The sequence below is a fragment of the Petromyzon marinus genome, chromosome 26, assembly GCF_048934315.1.
Source record: "Petromyzon marinus isolate PM22_M1 ecotype Great Lakes invasive population chromosome 26, UKy_Petmar_22M1.pri1.0, whole genome shotgun sequence".
NCBI classification, from domain to species: Eukaryota; Metazoa; Chordata; class Hyperoartia; order Petromyzontiformes; family Petromyzontidae; genus Petromyzon; species Petromyzon marinus.
In genome coordinates this window covers 10,980,287-11,001,906 of record NC_133692.1, presented here as the reverse complement: position 1 = coordinate 11,001,906, position 21,620 = coordinate 10,980,287, and the positions used below count along the sequence as shown (strand labels likewise).

At 44.7% G+C, this 21,620-nt stretch overlaps 1 protein-coding gene across 6 annotated transcripts in view; it reads left to right on the top strand.

The window, feature by feature from the left end:
* The first annotated feature begins 172 nt into the window (after positions 1 to 172).
* The window catches only part of CARD11 (caspase recruitment domain family member 11), an 86,773-nt gene continuing 65,325 nt past the window's right edge, over positions 173 to 21,620 (top strand). For 3 of the 6 annotated variants that reach the window (XM_032961297.2, XM_032961298.2, XM_032961292.2), the window contains exons 1-5: positions 223 to 569; positions 7,958 to 8,491; positions 16,175 to 16,312; positions 17,359 to 17,684; positions 18,586 to 18,765. In XM_032961297.2, the coding sequence (XP_032817188.2) occupies positions 7,972 to 8,491; positions 16,175 to 16,312; positions 17,359 to 17,684; positions 18,586 to 18,765 (1,164 nt within the window). In that variant the 5' untranslated portion in view covers positions 223 to 569; positions 7,958 to 7,971. The other 3 variants (XM_032961294.2, XM_032961293.2, XM_032961296.2) reach the window with 3 other exon arrangements.

Sequence of the window (21,620 nt, the reverse complement as noted above, 5' to 3'; positions counted from 1 at the left end):
ACTTGCTCCAAGTCTTATTTCCAGTAGCCCTGTCTAGACCAGCAGAGAGAGCCAAAACCTATCCCTCGTTGAATGAGGACCTGAATTTGAAAGCAAACCGGTGGGGGTCGGGGGAGGGGAATTGAAAGCAAAGGGAGGAGGAGGAGGAGCTGAAGTGAGTGCTGGGAGGTTGATGGGGGGGGCATTCAGTCGTGAGTATATGATGGGCGGGTAAGCATCGAGTGGGAGACACCCCTCCTCCTTGTACACGGCTCACAATCCCTTTTGTGCGCGTTGTGTCCGCGCTGGAGACGTGTTTTGTTCGCTTTCGTTGTACCTACCAACCTACCCGTTCGTAGGTGTGGGTAGATGTGATTGTATTTCTACTCTTCTGCGTTATTTTGTTGTTGTTGTTGTTGCTGCTGTGTTAGCCAAGGCATCAAACCGTAGCCTGGCTTTTACGTGCGTTCGTCCTTTCAACGCACCTGTTTGAATGTGTTTGTTGCCTTGCTTCGTGTTCAGGCTCGGACACGAACTCCGGTCGCCAGGTGCGCTCTAGGAACGCGTGAACGTCACCGTCGCATGTCCAGGTAAGCCACCGAGTACGCGTGTTGGTGTGTCTCTCTGTTTCACGTGAGCTCGCTGCCAATTCGCGTGTTGGTGTGTGTGTGTGTTGGGACTTCTCCGTGTCCCACGTCCGCACGAGAGAGACAGCCGTGCTCATCCGAGGTGCGCGTTCGTGCGTAAAATGAGGTTATTATTGGGCGCTGTTTGACCTTTGGAGCAAAATATAACTTTACGACAGGCGATTCAAAGGGGACCGCTACTCCGCTCAAGTGGCAAAACGCGGTGCCACACACGACACGGCGCAACTCGACTTGTATTAACAGCGCAGTTTGGGGTGAATACGTGGAGCGTCTATCGGTCAATCTACAACACTGCGGGCCATAGAGTAGTTTACGCTCCTTCAACGGAGGTACAGTACTTCACTAAATGGCACGCAGGTCTTGTGCATGTGTACGGCCCGTTTAGCCGATCCACTGCTGGATGAGGGCCTCCCCACGCGTTTGCGGGTCATGATGATTGTTTGACCATACTTAACCATACTGGTTATAGCAGGTGGCAGATGGTGGGCGCATCTAACAGTGGATGTTGCTGCACTGCCCACAACGCCTACTGCATGTGGGTTGCGGGCGGCATCATGGCCACCCATCGAAAAGTTGGTTAGCCAGGCTCAACTTTGCTTAGCTTCTGATATCTGACTAGGCTGGGCAGATTACGGTAATTGTATACATAAGCAGTGGAGTGTGTCGATATATTTTACACAAGTACACAACATCTGCATGAGCCACCGATACATTACGGTGTCCTGCTTTAGTTGTTCCAACCCATGATTCCGTTGTAAAACATCCACTGTCTTTAACGTGCTGATGAGGCTTTAGCGATTGCTTTACCATGCTGAATAAATATACTAAGAGTGGACTGGACTGCGGTGATTCTCAGAGTGCGGTCCCATGGTACCACACCGGTGAGCCGCTGGGCTTTGATGCAAACGCACAGGTTGATCCCGAATTAGTGACAACGTGTATCCCTCTTTGTTTCGGACATGAGTTAATATTTTTCTTATGAGATTTAATAACGAATATTAAGTTATGTAAACTACCCTGGTGAAACTACCCTAACCCTAAAATATAAATGTCCCCCGACTTAAAAAAAAAGTATGCTGCGTTTGAAAACACGTTTTTATGTTCCTGTAATATTAATCATTTCCATTACTAGTATTGACAGATAAGCGAATGCGTTTTGTTGCCAGGAGGTTGAGTGGGTCCGCGTAAATGTCGTACTGGGTTATTATCTTGTGGTCCCAACTAAAGTCATAGCTGGCATGGATGAGTCGACTCCTATCTCGAGATGGGGGGGAAGGGGATCCTTCTTGTCTCTGGCTGGGGCCAGCCAGAATTTGGCATTGGCATAATAGCAGGACCCACAACCTTTCTATTTAGAGTATTGTTTACATAGCATACACATGTAAATGTGGATGTGATACATTCGTACATGTACGATGTACAACACGGTATTGTATTCCATAAAACAGGTGTCATAGGCTGCTGCTGTGGGCGTACTTTGCCAGCAGAGGGCACTACACGGTGGTAGCACTGAGCCATGGGGAGATGACGTGGGGGAGGTCCTCTTCCAACAGTGTACAGAAAATGTCTGATGATGATGAGAGCTCTTCGAGACAGTCTATTTTGCAATATGCATGCATGGCATATATAATATTAAGTTGTATGCAATATGGGATGCTATCGCGTGTCATTGTTCACACGCTGGTCTTGCAAGCCGGAGGTAGCCAGTTCGATTGGCAGCCGAGAGACAATGATGCATGTTCCTAAAATCCCGCTGCTTCTGACCATTAAGCGGTACAAAATGGGTAAACCGCATTCAGTCGATTGGCTGGTCATGTGCTGTTGAGGAAAAGTGTGGGTTACTCACACTTTTTGCGAGATGTTTGCTCAGTGTGTGGAAGTGTGTGGAGGGCCTTCTGCCATGTTGCTTGCTACCTACTTCACGTGTTACACAAAGTGCCAACTGTGACCCTGCCAATTGGAAAAAAAGAGAGCCATAACTCTGCAATTTTGCACTTACAGTACTTGTAATTTCCTTCCCTCGACTCGCAGTCTTTGAACTTGGGTGGCCAGGCGCTGAATGAGAAGCCAGAGATCTCGGTTCGTGACAAATGGCTAAATATAGACCATGCCAAGTTGTGTGACTTGGCACTTGGTCAGATCCACTCCCAAGATTAAAACAAAGTCAGCTCGTACAGTGCACAGAACATATTTCGGCAATACAAAAACAATATTTTTTTTCGGACAACTTCCTATGTGGCACACAGAGCTGTAATACAAACATTGACACGTGCAACTTCGCACACTTGCGTATATTTTTTTTGTCGGTGATAACGTGGGGCTATTGACCGGTAATATCAGCCCTGTTTTATATTGCTCTCGGGCACATAGGCCTGCTGAATTTATAAGACGGATCAAAGCAGTACTTGATGGCAGGTTGCTCAACTGGAAAACAGGAAAACAGTACGGAAGTGCATTTTATGAGTTGGAGAAATGCAGCGCGCGCACAGCAATGCGCACTTGTTCGCTGAGCCTTAAGGCTTTGCTGCAACGTCACGTGGTAGGCAGTCCCCGTTTTAGTGTTGTGAATCGGACACAAGCAGTGGAATCTGAAAATAAATGTCATTTATTGTATTGTAATGATATGATAACGTGTCCTGCGTGTGTTACTTGTGGTAGTGCGAAATCTATTTCCGTCTTGCTTCCCTTCTGGATGATTTGAAAATAAAAACGTAGCAGGATGCATAAGCAGCTGCATGTGCCACCCTAATTAGTGTCCCAATTTATTTAAATATTGCATCAGAAATGTCAAGTTTTTCTTTCGGTGAACACTAAAAGAAGGATTCTGGTTTATATTCAATTGGCACATTATTTAGCCAGTGGTAAAATGGTGATGTGGTTTTATTGCAAACATGGCTGAGTGGGAAAAACGTGCATTAACCTGATGAAAAATAAGAGTGTTTTACCCTTTCTGGCAATAACACAGGTATTAAGATGTTCAAATTTCAAAATAGAAACCTTTTTCAAGACAAAGTCTGCATTAACCACACATACTTGTGGAAAAAAAACATGCAAACAAATATGCATTGATATAATATATTTCTTTATATATGCAGACTTTATGCCAAATAATATCATATATGCATATAGTATATATGCATATATATAATGTAATGTATATGCATATAGTATATATAGTATATATGCATATACATTACATTATATATATACAGTATATTAATATATTATATATGCATATATTATCAAGCATATTTTGTCAGAAGTATGTGTGGTTAATGCAGACTTGATGCAAAATAATATAATACTGTGTATGTTTATGTAATAGACACAAATGTGTCCACAACAATTGACAAACATTATTTTACATCAACAGTGATGTAACAGCTCTTATAATGGCTTAACATCAGTCTCTTGGTCAGGTGGGTCCACCACTTTTCATTCCGATATTTGGACCGATGCACTTTTTAAATCTCGATTGAAAACTCATAACTTTAGAACTCTTTTTGTGTTTAGTTTGTTGTCCTTCCTATACAAGCCGAATTAGCACGGTTGGTTACGTCCGGTGCGAAAGAAGTTCAAAATGCATCGAGTACATCTTAATAAACAGCTGTTTCTCTGCATACTCAGAACCAAGATATCTTTCTGCCTGGCACAGTTTGACCGAGGCCCTCCTCGGTCTGATTCGAGGTCTCTCGTCAAATAGAAAGCCTCCTGGCATTATGCTTGAAAATCCCCTGCCACCTGTCCCCTTTTTTTGAAAATGCCTTGCCCGAGAAACAATGCAAGTTTTTTTCACATCAAGTCAAATAGGCAATACTGCCATACAGAGTCATTTGTTCACCAAATTAAATCCCCTTCCTACCAAACTACCCTCCTTCCCCCTTGAACCCTTGATGTTTAAATTAGTTTAAGGAAGCATTGTTTCACAAATAGATTGAAACTCGAGTCTACTGGCTGGGCACTCTTCTCCCGTTCGTGCAGTGCCTTTTTGAAAACACGGCCCAGACTTGGATGTGTTAGCATCATTCCTTGATATGCAAATGCCACATGATCAATTTTTTTTCCTTCCCCTTTACAGTACAGTGCTTAATCTCAGCCAGTTGTTGACGCTTTGAATACACTCGAAATCGACATTCGAGTTGTACATTTTGAGGATATATGTTTTACGTGATTAATGTTGGTAAGTAAATGAATGCATTCTAGTCAGAGATCAGTGAGGTTAAAGTATGCTGTGGTCAGTTTGTCTCTTGTTTTATACTTTAAATTACGTTGTTCACTGGCTCCCATTAGACAACTCAAATTGCCCCGTTGCACAAGCTCGCCTGCTTCGATTTACATTTGTGTATATTGCACAAGAGACAATAAAACGAAATGATGGTCTCTGTTGTAAAACAAAAACCCCACATATGACGTGAAATTAAGAAGGAAGCACAAAAGACACGCACACACACACCAAATAGGCTACGTATACTAATCCACGATGCTTTGCATGCTACATTGTAGGCACGATATTCTTCATTTGGAGAGGGAACAATGCTGATGTGGTAAAGGAGCCGTGCGCTATTGAGTGAGGAGAGCGAGAAGGGATGCTGGTCGCTGTGGAAAGTCTCACTTTGAGCGACTGTGTGTGGGCGCGATGTTAGCGGTTTTCGTACAGTGCTTATATAGAAATGCGGACGTGAGCGTGAATACAGCTGGCAGTGTCGATATTTCGATAGAGGAGATATTACCATGTGGTGACGCTACTTCCCTCTCTACGCCGAAGTGTACCGAGTTTTGGGGTTGAACGCGTAGTCGTAGGCTTTCGCGGCCAATATTATCGTGCCAACAGTGACACTCGGGTGATTTTGATAACGTTGAGGTTTTTTTTTTGTTGATGCAAAACTAGTTGCTTCTTGTTAAGATTAATTCTAGGATCTGTTGAGATTGAGAAAAAAATATATTTTTTTTACCGTTGTGATAGCTTCAGGCTTAGTGCTGCTTGGAAGCGTATTATTAAGTAATGCACTGTTTAATTGCATGCCTAATACAGGTCGCCATAATTACCAACGAAACGGCATGGTTACTTTAATTGTAAATGTTGTAGTGGGTTTACTTCAACACACCGGTGTGCTGAACTAGTAACTAATTGGCATGTTTTTGGCTACGTGACAAACCTTACTAATTAGCTGTGTCGGGTGGTGGTGGTTTTAACGACGAAATTATATTTCCACGATCTAACCCAAAACACCTATTATGGATAACATTGTTCACGAAAGCCGACCACTACGACAACGTGTTAAACTCTTGATTTTCTACCCCATGAACACACTACAAACACTTTACACAATATTTTTGGGCCAAACAATTCAAAGTGGAGCCACCCGAAATGTTTTGAGACTCCACGAGGCCCCTGCCGGTTAATTACTTACTCGGCATCGTCTCGCTACTTTAGTCATCTCACGCAGTTTGAGACCCGTACACTTGTTCAACTAATTGTACGAGGCCGTTTCGGCTGTCAATGCAGAAATATAGTGTTCTATTTTTCGATTTAAAGCTTTCGTGACTGCAAGGATTCATCTTCTTTGGTTCTTTCGGTAAAGTCACGTAGAATGAGAATAAAATAATAAAACAACACAAACAAAATTCTCACGTTCTATTTTACAGGATAGGTTTAAATGAATCATAATGTTACAAATTTATCACAATGATGCATTGTGCAATCCGCAGTCTCGCTGCGGATTTGATCAATAATCATCACGACCCATGGGCAGATATGCCCGTCGGAGTTCCTGCACATTTCGTCATTTCTGTGGTCGTCACGCGCATTGGATTACTTTAGTTTTTGTTCACGGCAGAAGTATCGGCAACCTTTCACCCGACCCTCCCTCTTTTTAAATCCAGGTTTGGGACTGGTTCAGATACCCACTGAATTGTGGAACCCCTGAGGCGGAGTTTATTTGAAAATAACAGCACCATAATTGTTCCGGTTCAATGGTCCTTTTTTTTTTTTATCCAGCTCTCTTAACATCAATGAAGTCTTCTTGGAATGCTTTCTGTATTCAATTTGTATGAATGCTCAACAATTAGGATTATACAACACGTGTACTGTAGTTTAAAAGAAAAAAAGTAAGGCGATGCAGCCCAGGAAATATAAATTAACATTGTAAATGTTGTGGATTTACTCTCCAACACACGGGTGTGCTGTACCAGTGACGAATTGGCGCGTTCTGTTTACTTGACGACCCTTACTAATTGGCTGTCTCGGGTGGTGGCGGGTTTAGCGACACATTTATATATTTACGCGATCAAACCCGAACAAAAAAAAACCTGCATTATGGACAATTATTTGAAGTAAGACCGGTTTCTAAAAGCTAGAAATAACGCGGTAAAAATAAGATATAGCCCGCTCGCTTCACGCATTTGCACCACGATTACGTAAACTGCAGATGTTGAGCGCTTAAGAGGTGATCGTGAAGAGCCGTTCACATTTCAGCCACATTTGCGGCCAATGCATTCGTGAAGCCTTACAGCGCCGCAATGCATCTCAAGCTCTTTCATGCGGCGGCAAACGCTAGAGCTTGCTCGATCTTCGAGGCACACCCAACAGAACGGGTTTTTTTGTGTGGGGACTTCATCTAGCAGTGGATTGACCGTGGCTGATGATGATTTATTTGTGTGTGTGTGTGAATGTGCGCGCGCGCGCGAGTGTCTCTTTCTCAAATGACACGTCACGACGGGAACGGACTTGGTGCCATGATGAAAAGTAGAATTTTGACAACCACCCTGTCGCGCTCTAACACACACCCCCCCCCCGCCATCACCATTCGCGACTCAATTCGAACGGCAGACGCGGGAGGCTCGGGTTTAGTTACCCACCCGGGCGAGAAACCAGCTCCGCGAGTTCACCTCGAGGGTCGGGGTGTGACGTTTTATCTGGTAGCCGGTCCGCGTGTGTTTATGTCTTCAATTGCCAAATGTTTGTCTGGATGGCTGTCTGTTTATCCATCGATTTCATGCTTTTTATTTGGATTTCTGTCTGCGTACTGTGTTGTGTACCAGTCTGGCTCCGATTAGCAGGGTTGGCTTTGTACGGTGTAAGAGAAGATCACCATACATACCTACTATGTCGTTGTTTTATGTCGACGTGTTTGTGTGTGTGTGTCAATATGTTTGTCAGTTCATTTTATTTCATTGCTTTCGCCTGTTGGTGCATTCCAAAATACCACAACGCACCAGGGACTGTGCTGCTGCATCAGAGCGCTTTTGGTAGGTGATGGGACGCACCTTGATTTTGCATTGACCGTATGTTGTGTGTGTCTCTCTCTCTGTCTCTTATTTTTTCTGACCAGTACATTTATTAGGGATGCTGAAGACTGGCAATTGCGCAGCTAAGGAACGGATCGCCGGAAGCGAACCAGCTCAAGGTGGAGGGACCATGGCGAGCAACGCTAGGGGAGGGATATTTGGGGTGCACTTAGGTGGTGGGATACTTGGCAGGGGAGCGGTGCGAGGACGAATTCATCGGGAAACCCTCTCCACTGGCGAGATGACCGGAAGGACCACCGCTAGCGGCGTGAATGTTCGGGAACACATTTCCGCCGGAGGGGCGGGTGGTCTCGGAAGAGCAGGCGGCACCTTGGGCGGAGGGATGGAAGGGATGGTGGAGGATACGTCCGCGGCGGGGATGCTGGGCGCCGACTTACGGGAGGAGGAGCTGGAGGCGCACCTGTGGGATGAGGTGGAGAACCACCGCATGCGTCTCACGAGTGTCATCGACCCCGCACGGCTCACGCCGTACCTACGGCAGTGCCGCGTCATCGACGGGCAGGACGAGGACGAGGTGCTCAACTCGCTGAGTCTCTCCACGCGCTCGCGCCGCGTTGGTACGTACACGCGTGCGTGTGTGTGTGTACGTTGAACTTCTTTCACACCGTACGTAGCCAACCGTGCTGAATGGATGTGTACGGGGGAAGGAGAACAACACAAAAATGAGTTATAAAGAAATTAGCTTTAGATCTTAGATTTAAAAGTGTGTAGCTCCAGTCGCTTCCTAATATCGGAAGGAAGAGTGTTCCAGACGGCCACAGAAGCCCATCTGAAAGCACGCGATGCAGTAACTCATCTTTGTTTGATGGATGACCGGAGTTCGCAGGATGGTTAAGCTCCTTGACGAGGTCAGCAAGGTAGGTAAGCACGTGTGTATGTATGGAAGTTAAACAATACAAACACAATACACGTATCGGGGCATATATAGCTTGGGTGAGCAGATACGTATAACATGGGAAATGCTCCGATACGTGCATTGTCTTTGCACTGTTCGCCTTTTGGCGTTCTGTGGTCTAACACTGGTGGTGAGACTAGGCCATAAAGAAGGTTCTCTCTGGTGTAGGCCAATCAGTTTCAAAGGCAATGCATACGTATATATTATCAGAGCATGTTTGTTTCCATGTTCATCACAAGTACGTGTGGTTGATGCACACTTGATTCCTTGCAAAATGTTTCTATTTGGTGTTTGAACATCTTAATACCTCCTGTTTTATTGCCAGAAAGGGTAAAACCTCTTCTTATTTTTCATACTTTTATACCGGCAAAAAGGTCCCATGACAAACCACCTGAGTTTGATTCTTAGCTATGACTAACATCAGTGGGAGGTGCTATTTGAATTGGTCCAGAGACCACCTCCCTCAAAACACACAATGATCAGGATGGTGAAGTATGGTCAAATAACCCCAATGACAAAAATGGGTGTCATTTCTGCCAACAGTGAATTGTTTATATAGCACTGTAGTCTATTCTAAACAAAAACAAGTGGCCGTAGGCGGTGGTGTAATGGTTGGTACACTGCAATGCAATCCCGAGCCTGGTGGATTGCAATCCTTACCACACACAACACCAACGGAATTCATAATCTTGGTTCTTTCGGTAAAGTCACCACGTAGAAGGGAAACAAAAAAATAAAAATATAAAACAATAAAATTCTCACGACGTTTCGACTGCAACACAAGCAATCATCATCAGGTGTGAAAGCCACAGCAAGAAAATTTGAAAAAAGTGGCGTTCTTTTATCGTTATCACCACGGAGAGCGATTTGGCAGTTTGTTTAGATGGACGAGTCCATCTATGTTCGGAAAAAGAGGAGGGGGGAGACGAAAAATTATCGATGCGGTCTGAAAGCCACCTTAAGCGTGATCACTCAATTAAGACCCGAAATGGTTTATCAAATCCTTCCAATTAATATGAATCCCTGCAGTCACGAAAGCTTTAAATCAAAAAAATAAAACCAACGGAATTGTCATCAGAACCTCGCCTGAACCAACCTGAGGTCAACTTGGCCAAAAATTAGGATCTAGTAATGTGGTCATTTCAACAAAAAGGAAACAAATACAGCTGGGCATGCTACGGTGCTACTGGCCACAAAGTGCACTGTTGTACTTTACTGGCCTGAACATTTCGCGTTGTTGTTGCACGATGGCTGCTGCAGGCCAACCAGTCGCACGCGCCCATCGGTGCTTTCCCTCCTGACTTTCCCCAGGAAACGGCCGAGTTACCATACTCTTTGGTTCTTTCTTTGCACCGGCTGCGACAGTATGACTATCAAGTTATATTTACCCCCGTTTCACATTTCATAAGTGACACTTATTTAATTTTGCCCCCTAACTATTGTAGCCCCCTCTTCTCTGTGGCAACATTCCGTGCGTTTGGCCATACCAGATGCCTGGAGAGGCCACTTGTTAGGGCTGTCGTGCAATGTGAGCAAAGGGGGCAGATGGAAGTGCAGTTAGGCTACCAAATTAATTTAATTGAAAATGAAGAGAAACGTGGCCTACGCAATCTGCTTATTGGATCACAAACACTCTCTTCTCCGAAAGGGGAAATAACAACCATGTTCAGAACCAGCACCACTCTCATCAGGATGTAACTAACAAAAACTTGGTTGAGCAATCAATCGCAAGCTCTTTAGGCCTCTCTTTGCATATATTTAATTTGCCCTTTCTATTCCGTATGTCCCATTTACATTAATTGGTTATGGCATTTTATTGTTTGTTGTGTTTGACCGTGCTTTGTCACTATCTTTGGGGCCTAAGGGTTGCTAATTGGGTCATGTTAACCCTCCACATGAAGATGAAGCAGTAAATAGTCTCCACGTCTAGAGAATATGGCGGAGAAAGAAAAAAACCTCGAAATCAAAGGAAACACATTGTCTCCCGCTTAGAGAGCAGGCCTCTTCCTAAACTCACCACAATGTGGCTATTAGGTCAGGTCAACATTGCGATGTTGCTCTTGATGGCCCTTTTTAATGATGCCTTTTTAAGTTCATATAACCTATCCAACTGCCTTTGTTCATTACAAAACGCTTTACACAACGTAGATAATCACATCCCCCTATCTCAAGATTGAAAGATTTCGACAGTCAGCAAAGAAAAATGCCTTCTGAAATGTCTCCCGCAATCTGCAAGCGGGTTTCTCAGGGTTGAGTGCTTCATCCACACTTGTTCACCCTGAAATCTGACCCACTCAAAATTATGTTTCCATGCCTTGGACATGAATTTACTAGCTTGTTTGCTCGTCCTAGGACGGAAGCTGAAATATTAAAGATATACATTTACGTTTTCTTGTGTGATTCACCCACTCATGATTATTAATGATGGGGGGGGGGGGCTCTTTTGCAGTGACGTCATGTACGAATGTAGCAGTGTGCAGCGTATATTAATTTTTTACCGTCACTTTCTGTAAAGAAACGTCATTTGAGGCGACTTTGCGTAATTAATTATTTAATTCAGCTTGACCTTCCTCTGCATTAGTGTAAAAATCCACTCACTCATGAATATTAATAAGGGGGTGGGCCTCATGTTGCTCGATTTGCCACTACACCTGCAAATGAAACAGCTCATAGACACTTCTACACTCCATCTTTGTATCCTTTTAAACCCTATCTTTGTCCCATTATTTCACCAGCACTCCTTCCAAACTTCATTCTGCTCTTAAAAATAACACCACCTGCAAGCTGCTGCTATTCGTCCAAGGTTTGCCGCTCTTCATCCCTTCACAGAAAATACTTGTGCAAACTATTAATTCTTCTTTTCTTATTTCTGGGTGGTATTGAGCTTCATCCTGGCCCAAATGTAAAGAACTCGTATAATTCTGCAGATTTTTCTGGCAGAAAAGGTGTTGGTGTTCTACATGTCAACATCAGAGGGCTTGTGACTAAATTAATTCAACTAAAACTAGAAGTGGCAAATCTTGACCCGGACATTTTTTGCCTAACAGAAACATTTCTCACTCCTGCCGTCAATGACTTGCAGATTACGATTGACAACTACAACCTTTTTAGGCTTGACCGAGGATCTAAAGGAGGTGGAATTGCCATCTATGTTTGTAATACTATTGCATGTTCACCAGCTCACTCCTTGTTTAAAAAATGTTGCTTTGAAGGTTTAGCTCTCAGAATAACTCTCCCAAATAATCAACAGATATTGGTAGTGTGCTGCTATAGACTGCCTAGTGGGAAGGATGTTGAAGCTGCATCTGCACTGAGAGAGCTTTTTGAGGGCCTCCCAAAAGGTGAAATAGTTTGTGGGTGATCTAAATTGGAATTGGCTAAACCCGCCGGCCGTGGCCACAAATTTTACAGATGAATTTAACCTGTTTCATTTAATAAACGTTCCCACAAGACCCAACCTAAAAAATCCGGGACAGTCAACTCTGCTTGACGTCCTATTGACAAATGCCCCTCACAATTTCGCACTGACTGGTGTTCTGGGAATTAACCTTAGTGATCACTCCATTTTTTGGGTGAGATCATCAGCCAGACCCAAAGCCCCCCTAAAATTGTTGAGAAGCACTCTTTGAGGCACTTCAGCCCTCAGGCATTTACTAATGATGTGCTTCACTCGGATATTGACAAGGTCTGTGATATCCCCAACCTGACAACGGCTTGGGAGACTTTCAGGTACACGTTTCTCCAAATTCTTAACAAACATGCTCCGTTGGTTAGATTTAAAACTAAAGGCAACCGCCCACCATGGTATGATCCTTTGATTACAAAGCTCATGAAAACTAGGGACAAGGCTTGGGCATGTGCTCAGAAAAGTAATTTGGTCAATGACTGGCTCGAGTACAGGATTTTAAGGAATAGATGCGTCAAAAAAATACGGCATGCAAAAAATGCCTACTTTTCCTCCACTCTCCTGGAATCACATGGACATGCCAGGATTTTTTGGAAAACAATCAAATGTATGGAAAAGGCATCCAAAACAGACAATCTGCCTGTTGAGCTAAACCGAAATGGGGAATATTTTTCAGATCCCAAAAAAATAGTTGACAATTTTAACCTTCATTTTTCTGAAGCTGGTAATCTTTTTGATAATGTATTGGGTGTCACCCCTGCTCATGCAAATTCCTACACCCCTGTCCAAACATTCAACGAATTTAGTTTCCAGCCAATCCAGGAAAGTAATGTTCTGAAACAGCTGTCCTACCTCAAAGGGTCCTCCTCTACCGGAGCAGATAGTTTTCCCGTCTTTGCTCTACTAACTGTTGGTCACCTAATATACAAACCTATAGCCCATATTTTCAACCTGTCCATCAAAGAAGCTTCAGTTCCTCTTGAATGGAAACATTCCTATGTCCGTCCACTTCACAAAGGGGGCCCTAAAGATGATCCCAATAACTACCAACCTATCTCAATTTTGTCCCCATTGATGAAAATTTTTGAAAAAATATTGAACTACCAAATTAGCAGTTTCCTGTCCACCAACAATCTACTACATCTAAAACAATCTGGGTTCCGAAAAAAATACAGCACCACATCTGCTGCATTAGACTCTCTGAATCAAATTTACAGTAGCCTTGATAATAAGCAGAACTGTGCCTGTCTTTTTCTTAACCTGTCCAAAGCTTTTGATACAGTAGACCACAACACCCTGCTTGGTAAACTAAGTTGCCTCGGTTTTTCCAAAAACACAGTAAAATGGTGAAAAAATTACCTCTTTTCTCGCACCCAAACTGTATTCACAGATGGTTGGAGGTCAAACAGTGTTAAGATTACAAAAGGGGTTCCACAGGGTTCCATCCTCGGCCCCCTCTTGTTCTCTCTTTATGTCAATGACTTGGGCACTGAACTGGATCATTCTAGGGTAAAACTTTTTGCAGATGACACGATACTGATTACTGCTGGCCGCTCTCCGGATGACGTGATTGCTAAGCTCCAGGGTGATTTCAACAAACTACAACATCAGCTCGTTGCTCTTAAACTAGTCCTAAATACCTCCAAAACCATGGTGCTATGCTTCTCACCCGGACTAAAGCAGGAAGTTATTTTCCCAAATTACATTCCTTAAATAATTATTAAATAGAGCAAGTCAAGTTCTATAAGTATCTTGGGGTCATCCTGGATTCAAAACTGAATTTTGAAGATCACATTGATTATATTGGTAAAAAGACAAAAATAAAAATTGGTTTTCTGTATCGACACAAGCACTGCTTCCCCCCTATGTTCCATATAGGACTCACCACTGTGATCTCTACATTGGGTCAAACTTAACATCTCTTAATGTTCGACGGCTTGTGCACCAGATCTTATTTATTCACGATGTACTTACAAAAAAATCCGCAGACTACCTGCTGGATCTCCTCTCTGTTTCAAAGAACAAATTTGACCTCAGGTCTTCGCTCATCTACCAGCTTCACATTCCCTATTGCCGTACAAAAACCGGAGGAAGAGCCTTTGCTATTGATGCCCCCAGGGTCTGGAATGCTATTGCCAATAAACTGCAACTTGAATCACTACCTATGAGATCTTCACTCAAAACTGCTCTAGAGGCGTTTTACACCCCTAGCTGCCACTGCTATTCAGTGGCCTAAAATAAAATAAAATGTTTCGCTCCGGATGACCGCTGCAAAGTATTATCTGTATTTTGATTTAGTGTGCTGATCTTAAAGGTGCATTGAAAAATGTGATACTCCGCCTGATACTCCTGTTGTTTGTGGAGTGACTCATGCAGCCAGCTATGGCTCTAGGAGTCTAGGGTTTGGTGTTACATGTTATTTATGTAGTTTATTGTAAAAAAATTCGGTCACAGTTCCTATGATCACTGTTACATTGCATTTATGGTTTTATTTTGGTGATTTCTAAAAGTTTTTTGGTTTGGCCATGTTTTTATTTATTGTAGTACGGAGTTAGACTGATGGCCTTAATCTAAGTTTTCTTGTTGTTGTTTGACTTGCATCCCACTGGGATTTTTGCACACAGCGTTGGTGTACGGTGCTATTTCAGGAATATTTTGATGTTTTTTTCCTGGATTTTCTGTTTGCACATGCACAAAGTCATTTATAGATGTTTTCTTGTTCATGTTTTTGTTTTTTTGTTTGTTGCGGTTGCACCCGATTCAAGAGCCGAATGGCTCACAGGGCTATACCAAATAAATTAAACTATTAAACTATGTGGAGTGACGTCACGCGGGGGTGGGCCTCGTGGAGTGACGTCAAGTGCGGAACACATTATTGGCTTATAGTAGTAATACAAGCCTGTTCCATCTCTACTTGATGGCCAACCACCATTGCAACTGGATTCTTTTTCAGTGGAACGAGACTTTGCTCAGTCTCCTGTGAAATGAAAGTGAAACTAATTATTGCATTTTTCCTCAGGCCTCAGTCCTCAATGCCTGTATAATTTCACTTTGTGGGACCGACCATCAAACAACATTTTAAATCTGAGACATAGCAGGCTTCATTCCAACCTGAATTTTAATATTCGTATCACTAAAGTTCTTGAAATGAGTTGCATTTCTTTATCAGAAACACGTGCTTCTCTTTATTTACTCACCACTCACTTGTCATACCAACCGTCATGCCTGTTATCGATAATGGAGATGCGGGTTTAAAAAAAAAAACGCTCATACCCCACAATTTTCAATAGACTAGACCCAGACTTCCATTTGTTCTTCTGCTTTATTGTAAACGAGTCGCTCGCTTTACCACTGACCTCTGTTCTAAGTTTGGCTACCTTCCGAGTTCATTACAGGTTGTTCCACTCTGGTCTACGTTTGTCTTAAAAGTGTTTATTAAGTATCTGCGATGAAGTTTGTTCTGCTTAAATCAGTCTTAATCCCTTGCGATCCAAGATGTGCCACTAAAGTCCTTTGTCTCACGCCAAGATTTATTATGAGATTAGGACTGAAATTCTTTCGTCCCTAAAACTTCTCCAATCTGGAACAATCTGGAAAATCACCAATTAATAATGTCTGTTCACTCCTGTAGGTATGTACAGTATGTATGCTGAACTTCTTTCGCACCGTACGTAGGCAACCATGCTGATCCCGATTGGCGTTGTAACCCACTGCTTGCGGGGTGATGAGCTTCCTGGTGGTGCGACAGTGGCGGGATCCTCGATGAGTCGCTCAATTTGGGATGATGTTAACCATTCTTCCCAATAGCTCCTCCGCAAGCCGTCGACGTTGCCCCAGGCACGCGGCTGAGTCTTTCTCTGGTGTTTGCCATCCCCCCCCCCACCACTACCTGCCCCCCCCCGCCCCCACCCCGTTGTCCTCGCTCTCTCCGCCACGCAGGAGTGTTGCTCGACATCCTGCGCTCGCGTGGCACGCGTGGCCACGTGGCGTTCCTCGAGAGCCTGGAGCTGCACTATGCCGAGCTCTACAAGCAGCTCACGGGCAACGAGCCCACGCGCCGCTTCTCCACCATCATCGGTGAGCAGGGGTCGCATGCGCTGGGTGCATCCCCCACTGAACTTGCTACTTGCTTACAGAGGTTCCCGGTTGTCTCTCGACACGGCAGTTGCATGCATGTCAGTATCGGTGAATGTATTTGTACCGGAGGACTACAATGAACCGATGGAGCTCTCTTTCACAAATGGTCCAGTCGGGGCACGGGGTCAGAATATTACAACAAACAATGCAAAAACACAATAGGAGTGAAAAGTACAGCGAAGGTAAACAAATCACTTGAAGAAATATACAAATGAAACTAAACAATTTTAATCTTAGCAGGTAAAGCCCACTGAGCTATTAGCTTATTGTTTCAGAAGCGACCTGGCTACACATCATAACTCAACTAAGTGGCTTATCATGTGAAAATTTATGGGAACAAAATAATGTACATAATTTAAATGCAAATATGTATGATGAGCTTCTTTTGCACCATACGTAACCAGCCATGCTAATCGGAGGTGAGGGGGAAGGACAACAAACTAAACACAAAAAACAATTCTGAAGAAATTAGTTTAAAATCTAGATTTGAAAGTGCATAGCTCCATTGCCTTCTAAATATCGGAAACAAGAGTGTTCCAAACGGCCGCAGGAGTGCATCCAAAAGCACGCAGTGCAGTGGCCGGGCAGCCATTGAACAAACACTGTTGCAGAAGTATGAAAAAAAGTCGACTCAATGGAGCAAGCTTCTTAAATCGCCCGCCGTATTAATGGCTACATCGCAGTCGATCGGCAGGTCACGTACGACGGGGTAAAATGTGGGTATGCCCAACTTTTCCAAGAAGCCTGTCCAGCCTGGAAGAGTAGGCCAAAATGCCCTCGAGGGGCTCTCAAGAGAGCTCCCTCCAGCGGTGCGCCCTTCCCCCCCGCAGCGGTGCGTGCAAAGCAATCGCAGGGCTACACCTTAGCCTGCACCTCCGCTGCGAGTGGTGGCTTTTCTCGAACGCGAGCGGGCCACACCGAATCCGACTGTTCTGCCGCAAACTGCCCTGTGCCCCCGCGGCGCGTTGCCCGTCCGCGCTTCGCAGGCGTGGAGGGCCAGGACGGGCTGCTGCACTTCCTCATGGCCGAGGTGATGCGCCAGCAGCTGCAGCTCGCCGAGGGCAAGCAGCAGCGTGCCGAGCTGCACGAGCGTGCCTCGCGCCTCGAAACGGATGGCCGCCGGCTGGCGCTGCAGAACCGCGAGCTGCAGGCCTACAAGGACCGCTTCGGGCGCATGAAGGAGGAGAGGAACGGCTACAACGACGAGCTCATCAAGGTGAAGGACGAGAACTACACGCTCGCCATGAAGTACGCGCAGCTCAGCGAGGAGAAGAACATGGCCGTCATCCGCTCGCGCGACCTGCAGCTCGAGGTGAGAGCTCCCGGGTTCGCCGCCCGTCCCCCCACACCCTACCCTTGTCGTGCTGTGGATAGATTGGGCCCCGTCACAGGAATGTGGCAGTTACACCGCTGACAGGCACAGGACCAACTTAAAAGCAGAGCCAGTGGTAAGGTCTCACCCAGACCACCATTGCAAGTGCCGTACATGGACCGTAATGGACCACTTGAGGTTCGGTGTCCGTTACCAAAGAGAGGGAGCCCCGTAGTGTTTGTGGGACTGGAGGGGCTTGAGCCCCTCTGCCGTGGACGCATAATGAGTGCGAATTCTCGTCGTCAAGTCACATCTGCCTTGGCAATATTCACGTCGAGGACGAGAGCTCAAGGCGGACGCGTGATCGACGCAAGAAGCAGATCGTATCGTGACTCCCCCTCATTCTGTTTAACCTTCAACACTTCATTCTAGATTTGAAGCTTTCGTGACTGCAAGGGTTCATACTCTTTGGTTTTTTCGGGAAAGTCACGTAGATAAAATAAAAGAAATTAAAATAAAAGAAAACAATGAAATCACGACGTTTCGGAGGTTCCTCCCCCCCCCCCTTAACCTGTATTTAAGCTCGAGGCTCTCAGAGCATCCCCACTTGATGCAGCGATCTTGCTGTGACTGTTCCACCTGAAGACGGAAGCTTGTGTTGCCTCCGAAACGTCGTGATTTTATTGTTTTATTTTATATTAATTTATTTTATTTTACCTACGTGACTTTACCGAAAAAACCAAAGAGTATGTTCAACACTTCGTTTTAAAAGTCTTTTTTTTTCTTAACACTGACCGTGTTGTGGCCCCCACCTGAGTTTTTTTGAACATCCTACAGAGGGTGGAATGAAGCAAGGGACTCAGAAATTAATCCGTGTGAGCTGTGTGCCACGCCGCCACAGATCGACCAGCTCAAGCACAGCCTGAACAAGGCCGAGGAGGAGTATGCGCTGGAACGCCGCGCATCTCTGCGGCTGCAGCACGACATGGAGGCGAACCCGGGCCGAGAGCGGCTGGTGGAATTGGAGCGGACGAACCTGGCGCTGAGCACCAAGGTGGCCGAGATGCAGGTGCTGCTGCAGGTACGTGCAGGAGCGCCCTTGCCCATGTGCGCACGTGCGTGTGTGTGTGCGTGCGCGCTGGAGTGTGTCGCGCCCATCGCCTGTGTGTGTGAAGGATGTCCTGTGTAGTGTCAGCGCGGTAATGAAGGTTGTGAAGCTTAAACCTTTTCCATTGCGAGACGACTGCACATCGCCGGGTGGGTCACGTTCACCGCTGAATCTCGGAACGCGTAAGCGGTTCGGCGTTAACTTTATTTAGAGAGGCGTAGCGCCGCTGTTTTTTAAAGTTACTGTATTCACCGCAGCGAACTGTAGCGACATGATCACACTCTGATAGCTGGCGTCAAACTGTGCCACACGCCCTCCCGCATGGCCTTGTGGGAGCCTCGGTACCGTTAAAGTTTTATTACAATTACGTCATAAGGATGGGAAAGGATTAGTCTGTAGGTATTATAAACCGGTCAGGTAGCTTGGTGCTAGTTTGAGCGGCCTGCAACCGGAAGGTCATGCGTTTAAATCCTGGTTGGCGGTTGGCTCAGCCAATCATTCCTCCGAGGTCAATAAAATATGTATCACTTTGTGGGGAATTCAACGGTGGTTGGCCCATGGACAGACACGTCCCCGGCATAGGAATTTCCACCATCGACTGAGCGCTCAAAACAGAAGATAAGTGCCACCTCAGTACTCATTTGAGCAAGAAATCACTTGACCTTTCACTGAACAGTTTGTTCTTCTACGTGATTCAACAGGAATGCTGCCATGGGGTAAATGCTAACTACACTGGACTTGCAATCCAGAGGGTCACTGCTTTGAACTCCCAGCACGGTGGTTGAAATGATGGGGCGAGTTTATTGAATCCCCCTGCCGCTGCCCACCTGGTAGCACAAATGGCATGTGGTGGGGTGAAGAGTGGGTACTTCCCACCTGTCCTGAGATGTCTGGCACGCGTGGAAAAGTAGACCAAAGTTCTCGCCTCGCCGGATCCTTGAGAACTTCCTCCAGGTGGAGGATTTTCTGTGAGTGAGTAATTGCAGGGTTGCATCTTCACCTTCAAGTGCTTAAAAGAACTGTGTATATTCATGGTTGCGATTGACTTCAACGAGAATCAAATCCCTTTTTGCTTAATTTTGGTCTTTTATATCGCTTCTCGATGCCAATTGTAAACGATCCACTCTCGCACGCACGTATTCCGATGCCAATTGTAAACGATCCACTCTCGCACGCACGTATTCCAAGCGAAAGGAGTCGATCTCAATCGACGAATTAACGTACCATCAAAGGCCTCTTCATTCTGCATCAAGATGAGTTTATCATCTTGATAACAATCTGGCGAAATTCGTATTGTGTCGTCGCGGCATGAAATAGGCCAGATTGTTACGTGGACTCTACCCAAAAATCAACAATGAATTGTAATATGAGCTGTGCAAACCCACGTGTTAAGTTAATCGGCATCAGGTTCCTGCATCTAATTTGTGCTGGCGTGACTTCCTGCTCGCTGCGGTGGGTACGGTGTGGAAGGACGAAAATAGTGAAATTGGGCACCTTTTTAAATCCAGGGACTGCTCTACTTACAAACGACTTAGGTTCCAGAGGTCTGTTTGTAAGTCTATTTGTTCGTATGTCCAACTACTGTCGATTCCAAACAATTTGTACGGTATGGACATTAAACACGGGGAAAGGCTTTAAGAGATGTATAATCTGCTGTAGATCTCGATTCCACTGCTTCTTGATGTTCTTCAGATGTAGATGCCACTGCTTCTTGATGTTCTTCAGATGTAAATGCCACTGGTTCTTCATGTGACATCTACATGACATACGGACAGGTTTGTTTGTATATCTCTGAAAGTTAATAAGTTGAATGTTCATAATTAGAGGAGTTCCTGTATATATATTTCATTCACATGCTTTTTGTTCATTGTCCAAAACAGGTTTGGCCAAAAAATGGCTTTTTGTATACATTTCCCTTTTGAAAGCCAATGAACCTTTTCACTCCCATTCCTCCACTCCATTTACCGGATTCACACGGTCATATCTATGGCAGGTGCAACGCAAGGGCTGGTTTTACACTGCCGATGACACACGATCGTTTGCTTTCTTTCAGTGCTTATTCTGTTCTTGCGTTTGATGGCAATATGTTCAGGAGATAAAATCCAATCTCGAGGCTGCAGGGAGTATTTGTGTAGTTTCGCTATTTCTCTGAAATGCACACTGCGGTGGCTTTACTGTATGGTCTGTAGGTTGTTTTGCATGGCTGCAATTGTGCTACATCTCGTCCTTAATGCTCCATCTATGGAGGAGATGTGTGCATACCTATCAACTCTGTTTACCCATATTCTTGTACAGGGAAATGTCGTTTTCAGGACCATACAGTGTACAGCCGTTTCAATACGGGCTTTGTAGGATGAACGTTGAGGTTTATAAGGGCACGGGGTGACCAATAAGGTCTTAAATGGTCTAATAAGGTAGGCACTGATAAGGGGTTGACAGGTACGTGTGTGAAGGTGGCACATACGGCGTATAATGCTTTCCTGTGTAATTATGTAACTTCCTTACATTGGTAAAACAAAAAAACTATTTACAACAAAACTATAATGTTCAATTTTATAAGTAAATGCTTAAATTGATATGCAACACAATGGATTTGGAACAAACGTACAGTAGAAATCCCTCTGAACGATAGTGATTAGTTCCAAGAAACCGGTTGTCAAGTGATTTGGTCATTAAGCGCGTATAGGATATACACGTTTAAAGGCTTAATTTTGACTTAAAACTTTGGCGACTGCAGGAATTCATAATCTTTGGTACTTTTGGTAAAGTCACGTAGATAGAAAATAATATAAAAATAATTCATAAATTATATCTACGTGACTTTACCG